Source organism: Pomacea canaliculata, linkage group LG6, assembly GCF_003073045.1.
Source record: "Pomacea canaliculata isolate SZHN2017 linkage group LG6, ASM307304v1, whole genome shotgun sequence".
Classification (NCBI taxonomy): domain Eukaryota; kingdom Metazoa; phylum Mollusca; class Gastropoda; order Architaenioglossa; family Ampullariidae; genus Pomacea; species Pomacea canaliculata.
The window spans coordinates 20,767,321-20,785,376 of record NC_037595.1 but is presented as its reverse complement, the minus strand read 5'-3'; the positions used below and the strand labels follow the sequence as shown (position 1 = coordinate 20,785,376).

Genomic DNA, 18,056 nt, shown 5'->3' with positions numbered 1-18,056 from the left:
TGCTTATATGGCACTTAATTCTTTTATCTGTTACAATTCTTTTTGAGTTAATGCATACGTGGCTGAAGGTGAGTACTCAAAACAGCCCAATAGGAAATGCATACATTTTTTGTGTTCCTATTTAAATTTGAATAGGCGTGTGTCTGCATGGTCAAGGGTACATTTTTGTAAAAACAGAACAGGATGAAAGGGGTGGTATGAGAAAGATAGAAAACTTCCTTAAAATGTTCATCTAGAAGTGTAAAGTTAATAGGCTTGCTTCTTTCCTTTGACTTACTGGTAGTGCAAAATGTACAAAGCATTGGAGAGGTTGCTTATCGTAGTCTGACCTTTAGCGAATGTAGCAGGCTGGGATATATATTATGTTAGCATGCAGTTTTAAATGCTCACGCACCTTCTATACAAACAAAAGAACTGCATGCAAGACTTAAAAAAAAGAATGCTATTGGAAAACTACAATCTTCCTGTGACAGGTTTAAACCAGTAGACCTTAAGTTCATCATGAGGCCATTCAAAGAAGAGTTTGAGGAAGTTTTCTGTGAAACCTTCTCCCGCAATCAGAATGCTGTCTTTCTTGGACATGTGCAGACGTGTTTCACACAGAAAAGGTGGCGTGATCTTCTAGCAGTTGTTGATCATGTGTGCAGCACAGCTGTTAGAAAGAACTCTTCTACTGGTAAGTGTAAAATCTTCCGTAACCAAGCAGAAGTTGCTGAGGAGAAAATGGGGCTTCTATTACAATATATCTTTCTGAATTTCAGTTAAATATAATATAAGAGAATAATTATTGACAGCAAAAGAGATCAAGTCATTTTCCTCTTTTTTTTGGAATGGGGACAATCGCTCAAATACCAAATTCCTGAATTGCGTAGGCAAGAGAATCATTTTTCTTGAATCATTAGTTCTTCATTTAAAACTTAATATCCCTCAAGTACAGGATGAGCATTGTTGGTAAATGTGAGAGGACTTACCATTGTAAGTCACATTGTCTTGTGCAGAGTCAAACAGAATCCAGAAGTGGCAAATGTTGAGAGAGAGGCTGCAGCAGCTAAAGCTGCAGGTGCAAGAAACTGAAAATGTTCTGGCCTTCTCATTCATCGAGGTAAACCCAAGAGGGATGGATTTTTTTTACCTGCTTTACTAGCAACCTGTTAAATATATCTCTTTTGCTGTTTAGTCATGCTGCCATTTTAATATAAACAGGAAATTTGCTAGATTTTTAACAGTTTCTCAAATAAAACACTTTGCTTTTTCACTTCATTAAAACAGCTAGTGAGTCTCCACATGATTGTCCAGTTCTGACAAGGAGTAAAATACCAGGCAATATCTTGGTGTTAAGAGTTTATGTAATTTAGAGCTGAGACTGTGTTTTTATTGTGTGGATGTGCTTTACAGTTGAGACCGCATGGGCCGATCTTGAAGTCTGTATGTGTATACTTTGCAGGGAACTTTAGTGAAGGCCCTACGTAATGGAGATTGGGTTCTGCTGGATGAAATCAACCTTGCAGCTGCTGAGACCTTGGAGTGCTTGGCAAGTTTGCTGGAGTCCACAAAGGATTCGGTTGTTCTCATAGAGAGAGGGTATGTGATCATGAGCTGCATTCAAACTATAAGTGAATTCTGTTGTCCCTTTCACCTCTTATTAGCAAGCGTGAATGTTCCAAAAATGGCTTGTTTAATACACATGGACAAGATTAAAAAGTGCACTGTACACCTGATTTTAGTGTAACAAAATGTAAAGAGAATGTGATGTACAAAAATCTTTTCACTTGGTGCTGTTAAGATTTTTTTTCTAAAGGTTCATTTGGTATAAAGAGACCTTTCAACTTAATTTGTTTTCTTGATTTTGATGGTAGAGATCTGGAACCCATCATCCGACACAAAGATTTTCGTCTATTTGCCTGTATGAATCCAGCAACAGATGTGGGCAAGAAAGATCTCACTCCAGGAATTCGAAACAGGTGAGCAGTTTTGCTTTGTTAAGAGTTCAGTTCCACTGTGTCAGCAGGTTATCTTCTGGTAGATAGAATGAAAATTGTTGCTGCCTACTTAATGGAAAATTACTGGCCATCTTTCAGATCTTGCATATTATTTTTTTTACTGTCAAATGAAAGAGTTAAGAGTCTATGTAAAGATTTCTCCATGGAATAGTTCTTGTCCCTCCTTTTCTACCTGGATGAATATGTGCTGCCCATCTAGGCACATATTTTACATTTAAGCAGACAGAAAAATTTCATTGAAATATATCCTATTGGCATGAACAATTTAGATGTTTGTTTTAAGCCTCTTTGAGAACACAAGTGACATGTTTACTGCATCTGTCATCCACCTTTGAGTCATTGCTATGACCTGCAGACCTACATTTAAGATATGAGAACAATATTTGGTAGTCATTGATGTGTTTGATGAGTGTCACTCAGCCAAAGTACATTTATGATAGATATTTTTTCCTTTTAAATTGTTTTGTCAAAGTTGTTTCACCAACTAAATATTCTTCTTACTGAGCTGTGTTATTTTAAAGTTTACAGACTAGAATTGGGAGAATAACATAGAGATGCAAGCACTCACATTCATTGGCATGTAACACTTGAAACCTAATTAATTTTTTTTCCAATTTTACCAGTGTCTTCACATGATCACACATTCAGTTTGCTGTGTTAAAAGCCTATAGATATTCTGTTTTTGTTGACTAGATTTTTTAAAATTTTATGTAGTTTTCTTAACTTTTTGTTTCACCCCCAAAAATGCCTCATGCATCCTCAATCCACCTGTGAGTCATTGCTGTGACTCTCAGGCCTGCGTTTGTGATGCTAGAATAACCTTTTGGCATTTGGCAGTCATTGATACATTTGATGGGTGTCACTCAGCCAAAAGACATTTTTGGTAGAAAGTTTACAAATCTTTGCTTGGGTACAGGGAAAGCTTTTGTAACTTTTCCTGTTTAAAGAATTCAGGAAAATGCTTATTTACTGTGACATTTGGCAGTCATTGACATACAGATGATTGTAAGTTGGTAAAGAAAAAAAATTTTCTGTGAAAATTATCCTTGCAGCATATCAGCATAAGTGAGGATGGAGATTTGGAAGAAATAGGGGATGTCTAACCAGCCAGCTGTGTACATGCAAGCCCAAACAGCATAATCAATTAGACTAAACTGTGATAGCCTTCCATGCATTAGATTTTAAACATTACAAAAATTTAGTTCTAATTTCTAAATTTTGATATGTGTCCTTCCGTTTGATGCAAAACTTAGAGTGGAAAGTTGTGCCATCAGGATATGCAATGCTTTCTTGGTCCCCCAGCTTCCTGCCAAGCCTAAAGCTTTGTTGCATTTTCATCCACCTTGAGTTACCATGACTCCCAAGTCTGCATTTGAAATACTAGGGCATTTGACAGTCATTGATATATTCTGTTTTGTGTCACTTGGCCAAAATCCATTTTGCTTAATCAAGCTGTCAAAATGCTTAATCATATGTTGTAAAAAATTTTTTTTTAATTTTTTAGGGGTTGAGACGTTTGTGTGCGGACGTTCAGCCGATGGACTTTTTGCCGCCGGACATTCAGACTCGGACGTTTTGCCGACCGGACGTTTAGCCAACGTATGTTTCGTCGACGGAGGTTTCGTTAACCGGATGTTTCGCAGACAGACTTTTCGACGCATTATGTCAGAGAGAGAGAGAGAGAGAGCTTACTTACTTCTCAAAGAATGAAAGTAACTACTAGAATTCTTTATTTCAAACAAATGTTGGGTGCGTGACAGAAATTCACTTATCAAAGGCACGGTGCCAGCCTTCGACCAAGTTATTAGTTCTGGGCAGGTTGTCTCCCACATGATTGTAGACGTTCCACATGGCGACGTCGAATTTCGGGCATCGACGGAGTCCTCGCTGCACAATGCCCAGCCATGTACTTCTCAGAATCTTGCACATGAATGAATGAAGCACTATCTCGAGGGAACGTGAGACAGATGACAAACAGAAATATTGTCCAGGTGGAAGGTGAACGTGAGAACTGGCAGAGACACACATTGATACAATGGCGAGAGAAATATGTGAGCTAAGGGGCGTCACACACTTGACTTCGGCTAAAGGTCCCGCGTGAAGTGCCGAAATGTTCGTCGACAAAACATCCGTCGACTAAGGGCCCCGCGCCGAAATGTTCGTCGACGATACCTCCCTCGGCTAAAGATCCGGTCGCCAAAACGTCCGGCTTCAAAACGACTGTCGGCGAAACGTCCGCCGTCAAAAAGTCCGAGTACCGTGAAAACAGTTGGTTACAATTTGACAAAAGCCTTACTGCATCTTTCATCCACCTGTGAGTTATTATTGTGACTCTCAGGCCTACGTTGATAATGCTAGAGCAATTTTTGGCATTTGGCACTTATTGATCTGTATGATGAGTGTCACTCGGCCAAAAGACATGAAAAAAAAGCATCCTTCAACACAGATATCCCGAGGGCATGAACAGTGATTTATACCTAGGTATGGTTGTTAGTAAGTCACAAACTTGAAAGGAAAGCCATATCAGATACCTATCTTCTTGGCCCTTGGCCCCTCCTAGCCATTTGAAGGTGTGACTACAAAACCAGTGATTTTAAAAAATGAAAACAATAGACTAATAGTTGATGAAATCTTTACTGCATCCTCAATCCACCTGTGTGTCATTGCTGTGACTCTCAGGCCTGCGTTTGTGATGCTAGAATAACCTTTTGGCATTTGGCAGTCATTGATACATTTGATGGGTGTCACTCAGCCAAAAGACATGAAAAAAAACATGCTACCAACATAGATAGCTCCTGAGGGCATGAACAGTGATTTATATCTAGGTATGGTTGTTAGTAAGTCACAAATTTGAAAGGAAAACCATATCAGATACCTATCTTCTTGGTCACTTGCCTGCAAAATAAGCCATCCCATCCACTAAAAAGCCAGTAATGACAAACGAAAAAAAGAGACTAAAATTTGATGAAATCTTAACTGCATGCTTCATCCACCTGCGAGTTGTTATTGTGACTCTCAGGCCTACGTTGATAATGCTAGAGCAATTTTTGGCATTTGGCGCTTATTGATCTGTTCGATGAGTGTCACTCGGCCAAAAGACATGAAAAAAAAGCATCCTTCAACACAGGTATCTACTGAGGGCATGAACAGTGATTTATACCTAGGTATGGCTGTTAGTAAGTCACAAACTTGAAAGGAAAGCCATATCAGATACCTATCTTCTTGGCCCTTGGCCCATCCTAGCCACTTGAAGGTGTGACTACAAAACCAGTGATTTAAAAAAATGTAAACAATAGACTAAAAGTTGATGAAATCTTTACTGCATCCTTCATCCACCTGTAAGTTGTTATTGTGACTCTCAGGCCTGCGTTTGAGATGCTAGAGTAATTTTTGGCATTTGGCGCTCATTGATATGTTTGGTGATCGTCACTCGGTCAAAAAACATCCTTTTATCTCAAATAGCTTCCGAGGTAATTAACAGTGTATGCATTAGTTTTTAGTTTATTCCTTGTTACTCCTTGAAGATCGTAGGGCCGCAACAACACCTCATCAGCGGACCTGGTTTTGGGCAGGCCTATGTGGTTCTGATTTCCTTTACCTTGCACTCTACTGTTCTTTTCCAAGTCAGCTTTGGTCTCCCAACTCTCCTCTTCCCATGACCCTGCCTGGACAATGGTGTCAGCTGATTTGCACAGGATATCCTATCAGCCCCATTTGCACTTTTTGATGTCTTGGCTAGTGGCAGTCTGGTTGGTTCTTTTTCACAGGCTGCTGTAGGAGATCTTTTTAGGCCATCTCATTCCCAGAATAGGGCGTAGGCATCAGTTGGTCAAGGTCTGGAGCTTGTTGTTGATGGTGTTACTCTCCAAGTTTCAGAACCATACAGTATGACAGCTTTCACATTTGTGTTGAAGATGTGGATCTTAGTGTAGAAGGATAATGCTCGGGAGCTCCAGATGGGTCGTGGCCTGTTTAAAGCATGCCTGGCCTTGTTGATGCCGCTTTTGATGTCATTGTCTGCTCCACCATCCTGGCTGACAATGCTCCCCAGATACATGAAGTAATTTGTTACCAGGATGTTCTTTCCATGAAGTTGGATTGGGAGTTCCTACTTGTTGATTCTCATCACTTCAATCTTCTTTCTATTGATTTTAAGCCAGTCTTCTCTTGCTAGCTTGCTCAGTTTGGTTTCTGCATGCTGCCCTAATGTCATCTGCAAAGTCCATGGCCTCTAGCTGTTTATGGTGAAGGTCCACTTAATACCAGTGTTGTTGTCTTGGGTTGTCTTGGGCTTTGACCATTATGAAGATTGTTGGTAAACCCTGTCTTATTCCCATCTTCATTATGAAAGGTTTAGTGAGTTTGTCATTGTGGATAACTTGGCAGGACGAGTCTTCGTACAACCCCTTGATAATGTTTATGAGCTAATGTTTTATACATAGTTATAGGGATTAGAAAGTGGGAAATAATCTTAAGTCACAAATTTGCGAACAACACTATATCAGAAACCTATGTTCTGCAAAACAAGTATATTTGAAGATGCTACTGCAAAACCAGTGATGAAAAATGAAAACAATGGATTAAAATTTGACAAAAGCCTTACTGCATCCTTCATCCACCTGTGAGTTGCTGTTATGACTCACTGGCCTACGTTGGTAATGCTACAATAAGTTTTGGCATTTGGCATTCATTGATCTGTTTGATAAGTGTCACTCAGCCAAAAGACATTTCAGTTTAAACCATTTTATTTGTTGTTGTTTTGCTTTTTTTGATACTTTACTGATTAAATCAGTTGTTCAGTTTGATGGATTATAGATTCAGAGACTAAAACTATTTCTATTTAAACTGTTCTGTTTCTAGGTTTACCGAATTTTATGTGGATGAATTAGATGAACCAGCTGACCTCCGAACTCTTGTGAGTGACTATCTACAGGGTCTGTCCTTGACACCTGAACAGGTGAATGGTGTGGTCAAGTTTTATCTTGAAATACGCCAGCAAGCTGCCACAAAGCTGGTGGATGGAACAGGACATAAGCCTTGCTACAGGTATTCGCTTCCTAGTATGCAGCCATAGATTTTTTGGTAAAAACAGAGAATCTGAAATAATAGCTGTTAACAAATATAATTGTCTGCACAAATCTCTGTTTCAGTAATACTGTCTTCAGAAGATAAATTTTAGACTTTTCTTTTTAAAGGGATGCTTAGATTATGTTAAAGCTAAGAATATGTAGTGGTTAACATTGTTAATATTGTATAAAAATGTTTCTGTCTTTCTTCTGTGCAGTCTGAGAACTTTGTGTCGAGCTCTTTGCTTTGCTCGTTCCCATAACTGTGGAAGCATTGCTAGATCACTGTATGAGGTATGGTTTTTTTTTTTTTTTAGCCTTTCCAAGTTGCAAAAGAAATTTTACAGCAGTGTTGTGTTATGTTTTGAAGTGGTTCTGATGAAAATTGGACTTTAATCAATGATCTTATCGAAAAAATATACAACTTTTTCAAAATAACTTTCAAACAGTGCCTAGTGTGTTAAAAAGTAGTTAACTGTTTATTGCAGGGCTTTTTTTTTTTTTTGCTTGAATTTTATCACACAGTTTAACACAAAAGATAGTTTGAGGAGTTTTAGCATTTATGCCAAAAAAGCGGTCATCTCTCTGTTGTAGGGATTTTGCTTGAGTTTCCTCACTCAGCTTGACCATGTTTCTCACCCTGCGGTACAGCAGCTTATTTGCAAACACATCCTGGGCAATGCCAACATCAAGTCCATCCTCAAGCAGCCACTCCCACAACCACCAGGTGGCTGCCATCTTAAGTTTGAAGGCTACTGGATTTCTTGTGGCACCTTGAAGCCATCAGTTCCAGAGAACTACATCTTGACACCATCTGTCAGGGCAAACTTGAAGGACTTAGCACGTGTGGTGTCAGCTGGGTATGTTAGAGAGGGAAGAGAGAATGTGTATGTGTGCGCCTGCACCCACATGCATGCTTGTGCAAAGTGTGGGAAAAGAGCAAGAACATTTGAAAAAATGTCTGCTGCACTTTGTTAGTATATACTTCAGTCAAGCTAATATTTAGTGAATAGCTGCCAGTGTTGAAACTGTGCTATTTTTTTTCATGGAAATGAAAATGTTCTTGATGATGGTTTTTATAAAGGCTTTGTTTCTATCTTACCAAGGACTCACCCTGTCCTACTGCAGGGTGAGACTTCTGTGGGGAAAACTAGCCTTATCACCTGGCTAGCCCACAGCACCGGCAACATTTGCATGCGTGTCAACAATCATGAGCACACAGATCTGCAGGAGTATGTTGGATGTTATGCAGCAGATGAATCAGGGAAGCTTGTCTTCAGAGAGGGTTAGTTCTTGCTGGTTCCTTATACACTGTATTATCTCCCCTTCCTCCATTTTTGTTCTGTGTAAAGGACAATTCTTCTTCCTCCTATTCACCCCCAGTGGAGCATAGGGCCGCAACTACACCATACCATCAGATCCGGTTCTAGGTGTCCCTTTCCAGTTGGGACCATGTCGTGCCAGCTGCCTCCACCTCACTGTGGACCGATCTCCTCCATGTCTGATACTAGTTGTAATTTTAAAAATATTCTTTCTGGTTCTTTACATGTTATCTCCTTTCTCCATCTGTTAAATAATAATTTGTGGAAGGGTTTATATGCACAAATAAAAATCTGTCCTAAAGAAAAACTGTCCAAAGATCATGGAAAGAAATTACATTTGTTTTTCTTCAAGTAAATCAAAAAGTTGAAAATGAATAGTACTTGAGTTTTTTCTGGTGTGACAGGTGTTTTAGTGGAAGCAATGAGAAAGGGCTACTGGATCATACTGGATGAGTTGAACCTGGCTCCAACGGATGTTCTGGAAGCTTTAAACAGGGTAGGTGCTAATTCAGCAAATATGGTTGAAGTCATTGTAGAAAGTTACAAAGGACAAACTTGGTGATAATGAAATATATTATGTAGATTTTAGGAGCATGTCTATGTAATTCTTATATAAAGCATCTATATTATGATAATAATTGGGCACACAGGATGAGTGTGTATATATATATTTGTAGCTTCAGGGTGGGATGTAAGAGCATCATAGTCAGGCAGTCATACAAACACATACACAGTTAACATTACCAAGAACGTAAAGGAACGAAGAAAGCAGAAAACGGAGTAAGTAGCAGTCAGAGTAAACCGATTATAATAGGTATTTTCAAAAGAGATGGATTTTAAGTCTAGACCAAAAAAGCATGCATCAAGAGATAGAGGCAGGATGTTCCAAACACTGGGCCAAAGATAGAGAATGAGTGACAGCCAAACCTTTCCTGTCTGATATGTGGGACTATGAGAAAACTGGCATGGGCAGAGTAAACTGACCCGCAGCTTGGTAGGGCAACACAGAGCAGACCTATTATCAAGGCTATGAACAACTGGTTTGTTGCTGCATTCATTCTTTTATTCTTGTCAGTTGCTGGATGATAATCATGAACTGTTCATTCCGGAGACCCAGGAAATGGTGCGCGCCCACCCCAAATTCATGCTCTTTGCTACTCAGAACCCTCCTGGACACTATGGAGGTCGCAAGGTCTGGTCCTCTTTGAATATAGTTGTGCAGTTTGTTGCACATTTGTCTCTTATCCTAATGGTTATTGAATATCTTACCATAATTAATACACAGTTTAAAGCTCTAGAGGGTGCAATTTTTTCCTAATGACTTAATGATTAGACAAGAGGTCATTAGCAAAAACATTTGGCACAGATCTGGTTACTTGGTTAAGGATGCAGCCATTGAGAAAGCATGGCTCTCGACAAGTGTGACATTCAAGTTTGACTTTTTGCAGTGCTTGGTGATGTTTGAAGGCATATTAAGAACAGAAGTAGGGTGCTTACCCAGATTTTGGGAATATCTTGCCTTAAAAAAAGAAATTGCACCCTATTAGATCTTTATAAGAATTGGTTAATACATCATGCTGGTCAGCTAATCATTTCTTTATTGGCTTACTTTGTGGAATCACTATTGGGATGAACATGCTTATATCTATCTGATTATGTTTCCATCCTCATTCAAACTCCATGTTAGTAAGTCTTTGATAATTGTCACGATGGTAACCATCCTAGGTGTTGTCTCGAGCATTTCGCAATCGATTTGTGGAGCTGCACTTTGATGAGATTCCCAAACCAGAACTGGAGACCATCCTTCACCAGCGCTGCAGCATCCCACTGTCCTATGCTCGTCGTCTGGTTGCCGTCATGGCAGATCTGCAGGTAGAGTTCATGACAAAAAATACTGATTAAGCAGAGATCAACTGTTCCTATCTCAAACCATTCTGAAAGCACATGTTTGGCAATGTTTTATGTCCTGCAATATTTGTGTAGAAAGTGTAAAAAAATAAGTAGTCTGTATATGTACTACTGGTCTAAGGTGCAGCCACAGTCAGTAGACCATATATGCATGAAAGAGTTAAACAAAAAATATGAAAACTAATTAGCGAAGCTTGCACATGTCTCCAGAGAAGTAAGGGATAATAACAGCCGTATAAGCCTTATAATAAAAAAACCGAAAGCCCCCAAGACAAAATAAATTGATGCAACCTTTTGCTTGTAGGTAAGGAGACAAGGGTCAGGAGTCTTTGCAGGCAAACAAGGATTTATGACCTTGCGTGATCTGTTCCGTTGGGCTGAACGCTACAAGTGTCCAGATGCTGGCAAAAACAGCAAATACTACAACTGGGATCAGCACTTGGCAGACCATGGTATGATTTAATTATACTTGGTAGTGTGCTGAGATACAGATGGCCATTTGAGGGTCACTGTTATGGATTCACCAAGCTTTCTTAAAGATCAGTTAATATGTTACAGTAATCACAAAGAAGAAAATTGCGTGGACAGGTCAGCTGATTTGTGTGCAGGCAATACACATGTTAATGAGCAGCTGAACCATGGTAGCAGCGGCATAAGTAATACTTATAGATTGATGTCATCTTGTACAAAAACTTTAAATTGTTGTTCTGTGTAATCCAGGTTTCATGCTGCTTGCGGGCCGTGTTCGCAAAGAAGAGGAAGTGGCCATTATTCAGGAGGTGATTGAAAAACACATGAAGTGTAGGGTGGGGCCAGAGCGCTTGTTTAACCTGTCTGGAGACACATCCCCAACTGTCATATCCATTTTGCAAGAAGTGATGGGCCAGTCACCATTGGCTGCTGATGTGTCATCTGGTCGATCTGCAGTGAGCAGCAGAGTGAACGGATTTGAACACATTGTGTGGACTCACAGCATGAGGCGATTGGCAGTTCTCATTGGTCAGGCCATACGGTTTAATGAACCTGTTTTACTGGTTGGAGACACTGGGTGAGACATTACTATTATTTACTGTTGTCTCATTTTTATTTATCCAAATCATTTTGCTGCCTGTCATTTTGCAGTCATCATGCTGTGTAGTCAGGCTAGGTTACTTGCTTTGCATTTTCTCAGAAACCAGACTTATAAGTAGTTATCATGTGAGAACTATTGGCTGTGAGAGTTCAGAGACAAAACTGAAGTCACCATGAAAGATAAGGCTAGATTTGTTATGGAGAATTTTGCTTAGCATCAGAAAAGAATCTTTTATGATCCCCTAGCATCATTTGTAGCAGTGTATTTTAACATTACCAGGTGTGGTAAAACTACCATGTGCCAACTGTTTGCTGCCATGAGCCAGAAGGACCTGCATTCTGTCAACTGCCATCTTCACTCTGAAAGTGCAGATTTTCTTGGAGGATTAAGACCTGTTCGAACTCATGACAAAGATGTAAGTTGTGAAGATTTGTATTATTTTGTACAAATAGATTGACTGTGGGATGAAGTATGCCCCTTTCACTCTTCTCCCAACCCTCTCCTCCCCACCTCCCCTGAAAAAAAAAGAGGCCAAAACGCACTTCTGCTAAACTCCATGGATAACAAGGCATAACTTTTTTTGAAAAAAAGTGACTTGGAAGACTCGATGCAGAAGAATGCATATTTAACAGAAAAAGGGACTGGTAGACTCCACAGATAAGCAGGCATAACTTATTTTATAAAGCAAGTGACTATGCATTTGGTCTGCATGTGTTGTTGTGTATTAAAGGGTGAATGACAACAGTAATAATAATAAAAAAAATTAACAAAATGTTTCAGGTGGATAGCACACAACAGAAACTATTTGAATGGGTTGATGGCCCACTGGTGACAGCCATGAAAACTGGATCTGTCTTTTTGATTGACGAAATCTCTCTGGCAGAAGACTCCGTCCTGGAACGTTTAAACTCAGTCTTGGAATCTGAGCGTTCCCTGCTTTTAGCTGAGAAAGGTGGAGGTGACGGAGTAGGTAGCAAAGTGGAGATTGTGCAAGCATTAGAAGGGTTTCAGATATTTGCTACCATGAATCCTGGAGGGGACTTTGGGAAGAAAGAGGTCAGTTTTATGGCAGTCGAATGGAAGTTTAACCTTTATTTAACTTAGCTACTTTATCGTACAGTATCATAGTAATAATAACTTATTTTACATGACTCCCTGCTTCCTTGGCATGACATAAGGAGAAAAAATTAGTACATGGTGTGCAGCTTAAAATTTGCCACAAAGATCACGAGATTTGAGGAATAAATTAACATCATAAAATTGGGTGAGGGTTAAAACAACATCTGTATTTCAGTTTGACCAAGCTGAACAGTATACTTATTTGCTTGCTTTGTAATATGAGTGATGTTGCATTCAAGACATTAAGATGTGCATCTTGATAATTTTTTTTAAACAGTGGAGATCATATAGTTAATATTAAGTCTCAAGGATACTGTACAAGTTGTGTTTTCTGTTTGATTGTTAAAAATAAACCAACCACTCCATTGGAATGTTTTGGCAGTTGTCACCAGCACTGAGAAACCGGTTCACGGAGATCTGGTGCCCACAGTCAATGGATCAAGAAGATTTGATTGCTATAATTGATCACAACATCGTACCTGGACTTTCTTTCTCCAGTAACCAGGAAAAAAGCATTTGTTTTGGTGCTGCCATTATGGATTTTGTGACTTGGTTTTCTAACAGTGAGATTGGGAAAAGGTTTGAGACTTTAATTTTCAAATGGTTATACAAAATACAGTGTTAATATTTTAATGTGTAAAAAATGAGCAATAATGCTTGAAGTAGATTTTTAATAAATATTTTTGCAGATGTACTGTCAGCATTCGTGACATTCTAACGTGGGTAAACTTCATCAACACCTGCAGCAAGGATCATTGGCATGGTCAGCATAGTATTGAGGCCAAAGTCAGTCTTGATCCAGCTGTTGCTTACATCCATGGGGCTTGCCTGGTGTTTCTTGATGCCCTTGGATCAGGTAGGGAAAGAGTTGCTTGGATAAATGCATTCATTATGCAGCCATTCGTTTTTATTTGTGAAAGCATTTATCGGTAATTAAAAAACTGAATTGCTTACTTCTTTTGAATATAGGACTTTGTAGGATCTTCATTTTCATCATTTTTACTTTCAGGGATAACAAGTCGAATTGGTGATTTTGATACAGACCTGGCTCGAACAACATGCTTGACATATCTTCAGCATCAAGTCAAGAACATCACTGGTCAAATTTTTCTCTTGAAGAGATTGGCCTGTGGTCAGGGAAAAGAAAGGAAGAGATGAGAGTGAAACTTACAGCAGACGCTTTGACAATATTTCCTTTCAGCATTACCAGAGGTTTGTGGACTTTCTTATCATCACTTGGTTGGATGGTCAAAAGAAGGAGACGGGGGTGACAAATACACTAGCATAGTTGCAAAAGGGGATTGGGAAAGAAGAAAAAGAACACCGTTAATGAGGAGAACATCAGGTGCTTGATATCTTCTCCAAAAAAGTATATTTTGAGAATAGCATTGAAAGCTTTGAAGGTTGTTACTATGTTTTAAGTGAAGGTCAGCAATTTTTGAAACCATGTTTCTTTATCAGAATCCCAAGTAGAGGCAGATGAGAAATATGCCTTGGAGGCACCAACAACATGTAGTAATGCTCAGCGCCTGCTGCGAGGCCTGCAACTGCCACGGCCTTTGCTGCTGGAGGGAGCACCTGGCGTCGGCAAGACCAGTCTGGTAGCTGCTGTGGCACGACTGGCAGGCAGGAAATTGGTGCGGATCAACTTGTCTGAGCAGACTGTAAGTAGGTGTTCACTGCAATCCAGTGAAATTTTGTGTGCAGGTGTGTATGATGCTTGAAGCAGAACCTCGAAGTTATAGATGTGCACTCCTCAATTGCATTTTCCTCTTTAATGTGTAACAGGGAACTTTTTAATTGTGCACATGTAAAAAATGTTTAGTGCCCTATTTCACCATGGCAACCATTTATAGCTGATCCCTTACTCGTGGGGCTTTGGCATGGTATGAGTTGCCAGAATAATTGCTGGACATTTGACAGTGTCATTATTTTTGTTTGACAGTGCAAGCAATCCAGGCACACTTTTCCTCAGAGTTATTGATTGTAGGCACCACTCACCATTATAGTGGTTACCCTAATCCTGTCATCTGTTATTTAAAAGGATTATCTTTACTTTGTCTTCATGATATCAGGAGCTTTTGCTTAGGTAAAACTGTATTTCTCAGACATGAGCATATGCTTGTGACACCGAGAATGTTTTGTCTTAGAGAGGCCAAATGAAAAATCTTTAAGAATGTAAAATGTAAACAGTTTTTTTTTTCCTATTTATTAATTAGATCAAATAAAACTTTATTTTCTGTCCAAGGAAGTCCAAGACAGAATTTTTTCTTTTGCTTACAGACTCAACCACATATACAAACATAAGATATATACACACACAATGTAATGGGCAGACATACATATCAGACATACATAGTCAACACATATGCACAGCTACACCTTCTCACACATGTATGGGAACTTCCAGTGAAGAGTGCCAGGTAGTATGGCAGCCCTATGAGTCCTTGTGTTTTTTATTAACTCATGAAAGTCACCAGAGGTTTCTGGAATCTTCTGGACCTGTCCTCTCTCCCCCTCCCCTCCTGAATAAAAAGTCATAACTATATATACATTCATGGCTACAATTTGTGTGTGTTTGTTTTACAGAAAAGAAAGAATGTTTGCAAATGCAGTTGCTTGTGTTTATGTGATTCATTCATGAAGAAGAGCTTAGCTGTTAAAATTATTAGAATGCACACATCAACGGCTTCCCCTCATTTCATTTGGCGGTGGTGAGCGTTACTTGTGTGTGCTACATGAAAGCTTGGAACTTGGACAATGGCTGCTTTCAATCAGTAGTGGACATTGCTTGCACACCATCAACATTAGGACATGTTAAAAAATTTTCTGGTAGGATTCTGTTGTGGAAGATACATGGATTTAATTATTGAACATGATGTTTTATATAAAATCATGGAGTAGGGGAGAGAAAGCTGACAACCAAACTTTTGAAACTTCTGAGAACCTGCCAACTACTGGCCAGTTTATACCAGCAAAAATATTAAGTTCGAGGTGCTGAGTAGTTTTTTAGCTTCGTTTTTGGCAGTGGGTAGGGGTGGAAAGTAAATGCAAGGAGGTTGATAAGGTGATGTGAGTGCAGAGTCACCAGGACACTGGATTTTAAGTGAATTAGGGAGGCACAGAGGTCATCACTTGAAACCTAGATTTCTTAAGCTGTAGCTAAGACAGTGTCTTACAAATGAGGTGGTTTCCAGCTGTTATTATGCAGATATAATAATTTTTTTTTTTTATTTTTAGGATGTGAGTGACCTTTTCGGTGCAGACCTACCTGTAGAAGGTGGTGCAGGAGGAACATTTGCTTGGTGTGATGGCCCCTTCCTGCAGGCGTTGAAGGCAGGACATTGGGTTGTTTTTGATGAGGTGAGCTGTTTCAAGATCTCTTCAAGGACGGAAAACATTTCTATAATTTCCTGTTAAGTGTATAGGTATTGTAGATAAATAGCACGCAACGTACAATTTACAATGTAAATGTAGACAAAACTTTTAAATCTATTTTGTTGGTTTTTCTGGGGGGGTTTTGTTCACAGTTAAACCTTGCATCACAGTCGGTGTTGGAAGGCCTCAATGCCTGTCTTGATCATCGAGGAGAAATCTATATCCCAGAATTAAGTCGCACCTTCCAGATACAGCATGGCCGTACACAGATCTTTGCCTGCCAGAACCCACAGAATCAAGGTGGTGGCCGAAAGGGCTTGCCACGGTCCTTTTTGAACAGATTTACGCAGGTTAGTTGTGTATTTTCCACTAGACCTTCTTTTTGTACAAAGATGTTTGGGAATGGTGCTGTCAGTGATATCATTTTTTTCTGAAAGCTTTTAACATTGAATGTGCGATACCATTGACAGAGAAACAGTAATGTGCATGACTGAGAAAATGATTAAACGTTGGGAATATTTAAAAATTTGCAGCCACGAGTTGTAGAATGTTTGTTAAATTAAAAAAAACAAAACCATAGCCATAAATATAACTTTCTGTGATTGAGGACAAATATGTAGTTATTGGTTTTATCTGCTTTGTAGCATCTGACATTTTTTTCTTGTTCAGGTTTATGTGGAACCGCTAACCAGAGAGGACCTCATTTTTATCTGTACCTCCATGTATCCCAGTATTCCTCTCTACATTCTCACAAAAATGGTAGACTTTAATATGAAGGTACGGTGATTTTTTTCTCTCTGTAGAAGGAATTATGATAAATGTATTAGGTCAATGTTAAGTAGTGTGTAAATTTTCTATATTCATATTGTAGAGTTTTTTAGAGTATATGTGGATGGTTAAATCTGCTCAGCAATTCATAATCACATCTGCCAATTTATTTTTGTGAAGCAGTGCAGAACTGTTTGTTATCAGAGTGAAAATAAAAGCAACTATAATTTTTTCTTCCATTCTTATTCTTATTAACAGATGCATGAAGAAACAATGATCGTGTGTTCGTGGGGGCAAAAAGGTGCACCCTGGGAGTTCAATCTGCGAGACATCAACCGATGGTGTGAGCTCATGCTTACAAATCAGGTAAAAACTAAAAAGATGGACTTGAAAATGACATGGCTCTAAACACAGCGATGAATGTTAATATAGAAAAATGTGTATACTTTGTACACCATTTTCTCTCACACCTACCTTCAACCTAAGGCTATGTTAATCATTGTGTACCGATGTCAATGTTTAGTCATAAAATGTAAGCTGTTTCTGCAAAAGGGCAATCTTAACTTTTGCAGGTTTTCAAAATTTCTTGCCTTTATACCATAGCAACCATTTTGTAGCTGATTCCTTCCCTACTCTGAGGGTTTTGGCATGGTATGAGTTGCCATAGTAACTGCTGGACATTTGACAGTGCTGTTTATCTTTGTTCAACATTGCAAGCAGTCCAGCCATACTTTGCCACAAAATGTTAATCATGATTAGCAGGTCTCATTATTCAGAGAAATTAACGTAATATCGATGTTGTAGTTTTGTCTCATTGAATTTTTTTTTACCTCAGAATCAGTTATATCACAAAGATTTGTCCAAAATGTAGCATGCCAACAAGCTTTCTCTTGTTAAAACTGTATTCTTCGGACGTAAGCAAGATACCTTGTAATTGTGAGAAAGTTCTGTCTTACAGAGCATGCCAAAAATTTCTTTATTCATTCAAAATGCCACTCAGTCATGCATCCTTGCATGCTCAATGCAGGAGTTGTTTGGATGTTTAAATCAAAAGTTGTATTTAAACAAAGGCAGCTATACACATTAAATACAATACAAATTTACACCATTTTGAATAGACCAGGTTGAAAAGCACGTGTGAATAGATGTGGCATGAACTTCCAAAAAAAAACAAACCCAAAAATTGTAATTGAGATCCATATCTACCACCAAACATGTCATCTGGCAATGATTTTCTCATACTTTTAACTAGGAAAAAAACATAATAAAATGCTTAATGCTGCAATTTATGGTAAACTAATATCTTAAGGGTACTTGACCATTCCATGCAAATAGGCAGGGAATCTGCTGTGATGTTTGTCAAAGTGTGTGTGAGCTGTTAACTGAAATGATGGCACACATTTACAGCTTTACCTCATTTCAT

At 39.0% G+C, this 18,056-nt stretch overlaps 1 protein-coding gene across 1 annotated transcript in view; it reads left to right on the top strand.

Annotated features, from left to right (window-relative positions):
* LOC112566940 (midasin-like) overlaps positions 1–18,056 on the top strand; it is a 34,680-nt gene that overhangs the window by 6,661 nt on the left and 9,963 nt on the right. Inside the window, exons 15-37 of the mRNA XM_025243369.1 lie at positions 474–676; positions 999–1,102; positions 1,445–1,581; positions 1,857–1,961; positions 6,861–7,046; positions 7,285–7,360; positions 7,661–7,926; positions 8,173–8,351; positions 8,793–8,884; positions 9,464–9,580; positions 10,114–10,260; positions 10,601–10,748; positions 11,017–11,344; positions 11,648–11,783; positions 12,149–12,424; positions 12,870–13,066; positions 13,177–13,343; positions 13,497–13,637; positions 13,949–14,151; positions 15,728–15,850; positions 16,018–16,215; positions 16,535–16,642; positions 16,892–16,999. Coding sequence (XP_025099154.1) covers positions 474–676; positions 999–1,102; positions 1,445–1,581; positions 1,857–1,961; positions 6,861–7,046; positions 7,285–7,360; positions 7,661–7,926; positions 8,173–8,351; positions 8,793–8,884; positions 9,464–9,580; positions 10,114–10,260; positions 10,601–10,748; positions 11,017–11,344; positions 11,648–11,783; positions 12,149–12,424; positions 12,870–13,066; positions 13,177–13,343; positions 13,497–13,637; positions 13,949–14,151; positions 15,728–15,850; positions 16,018–16,215; positions 16,535–16,642; positions 16,892–16,999 — 3,745 coding nt within the window. The remainder of the gene's footprint in view (positions 1–473; positions 677–998; positions 1,103–1,444; positions 1,582–1,856; positions 1,962–6,860; positions 7,047–7,284; positions 7,361–7,660; positions 7,927–8,172; positions 8,352–8,792; positions 8,885–9,463; positions 9,581–10,113; positions 10,261–10,600; positions 10,749–11,016; positions 11,345–11,647; positions 11,784–12,148; positions 12,425–12,869; positions 13,067–13,176; positions 13,344–13,496; positions 13,638–13,948; positions 14,152–15,727; positions 15,851–16,017; positions 16,216–16,534; positions 16,643–16,891; positions 17,000–18,056) is intronic.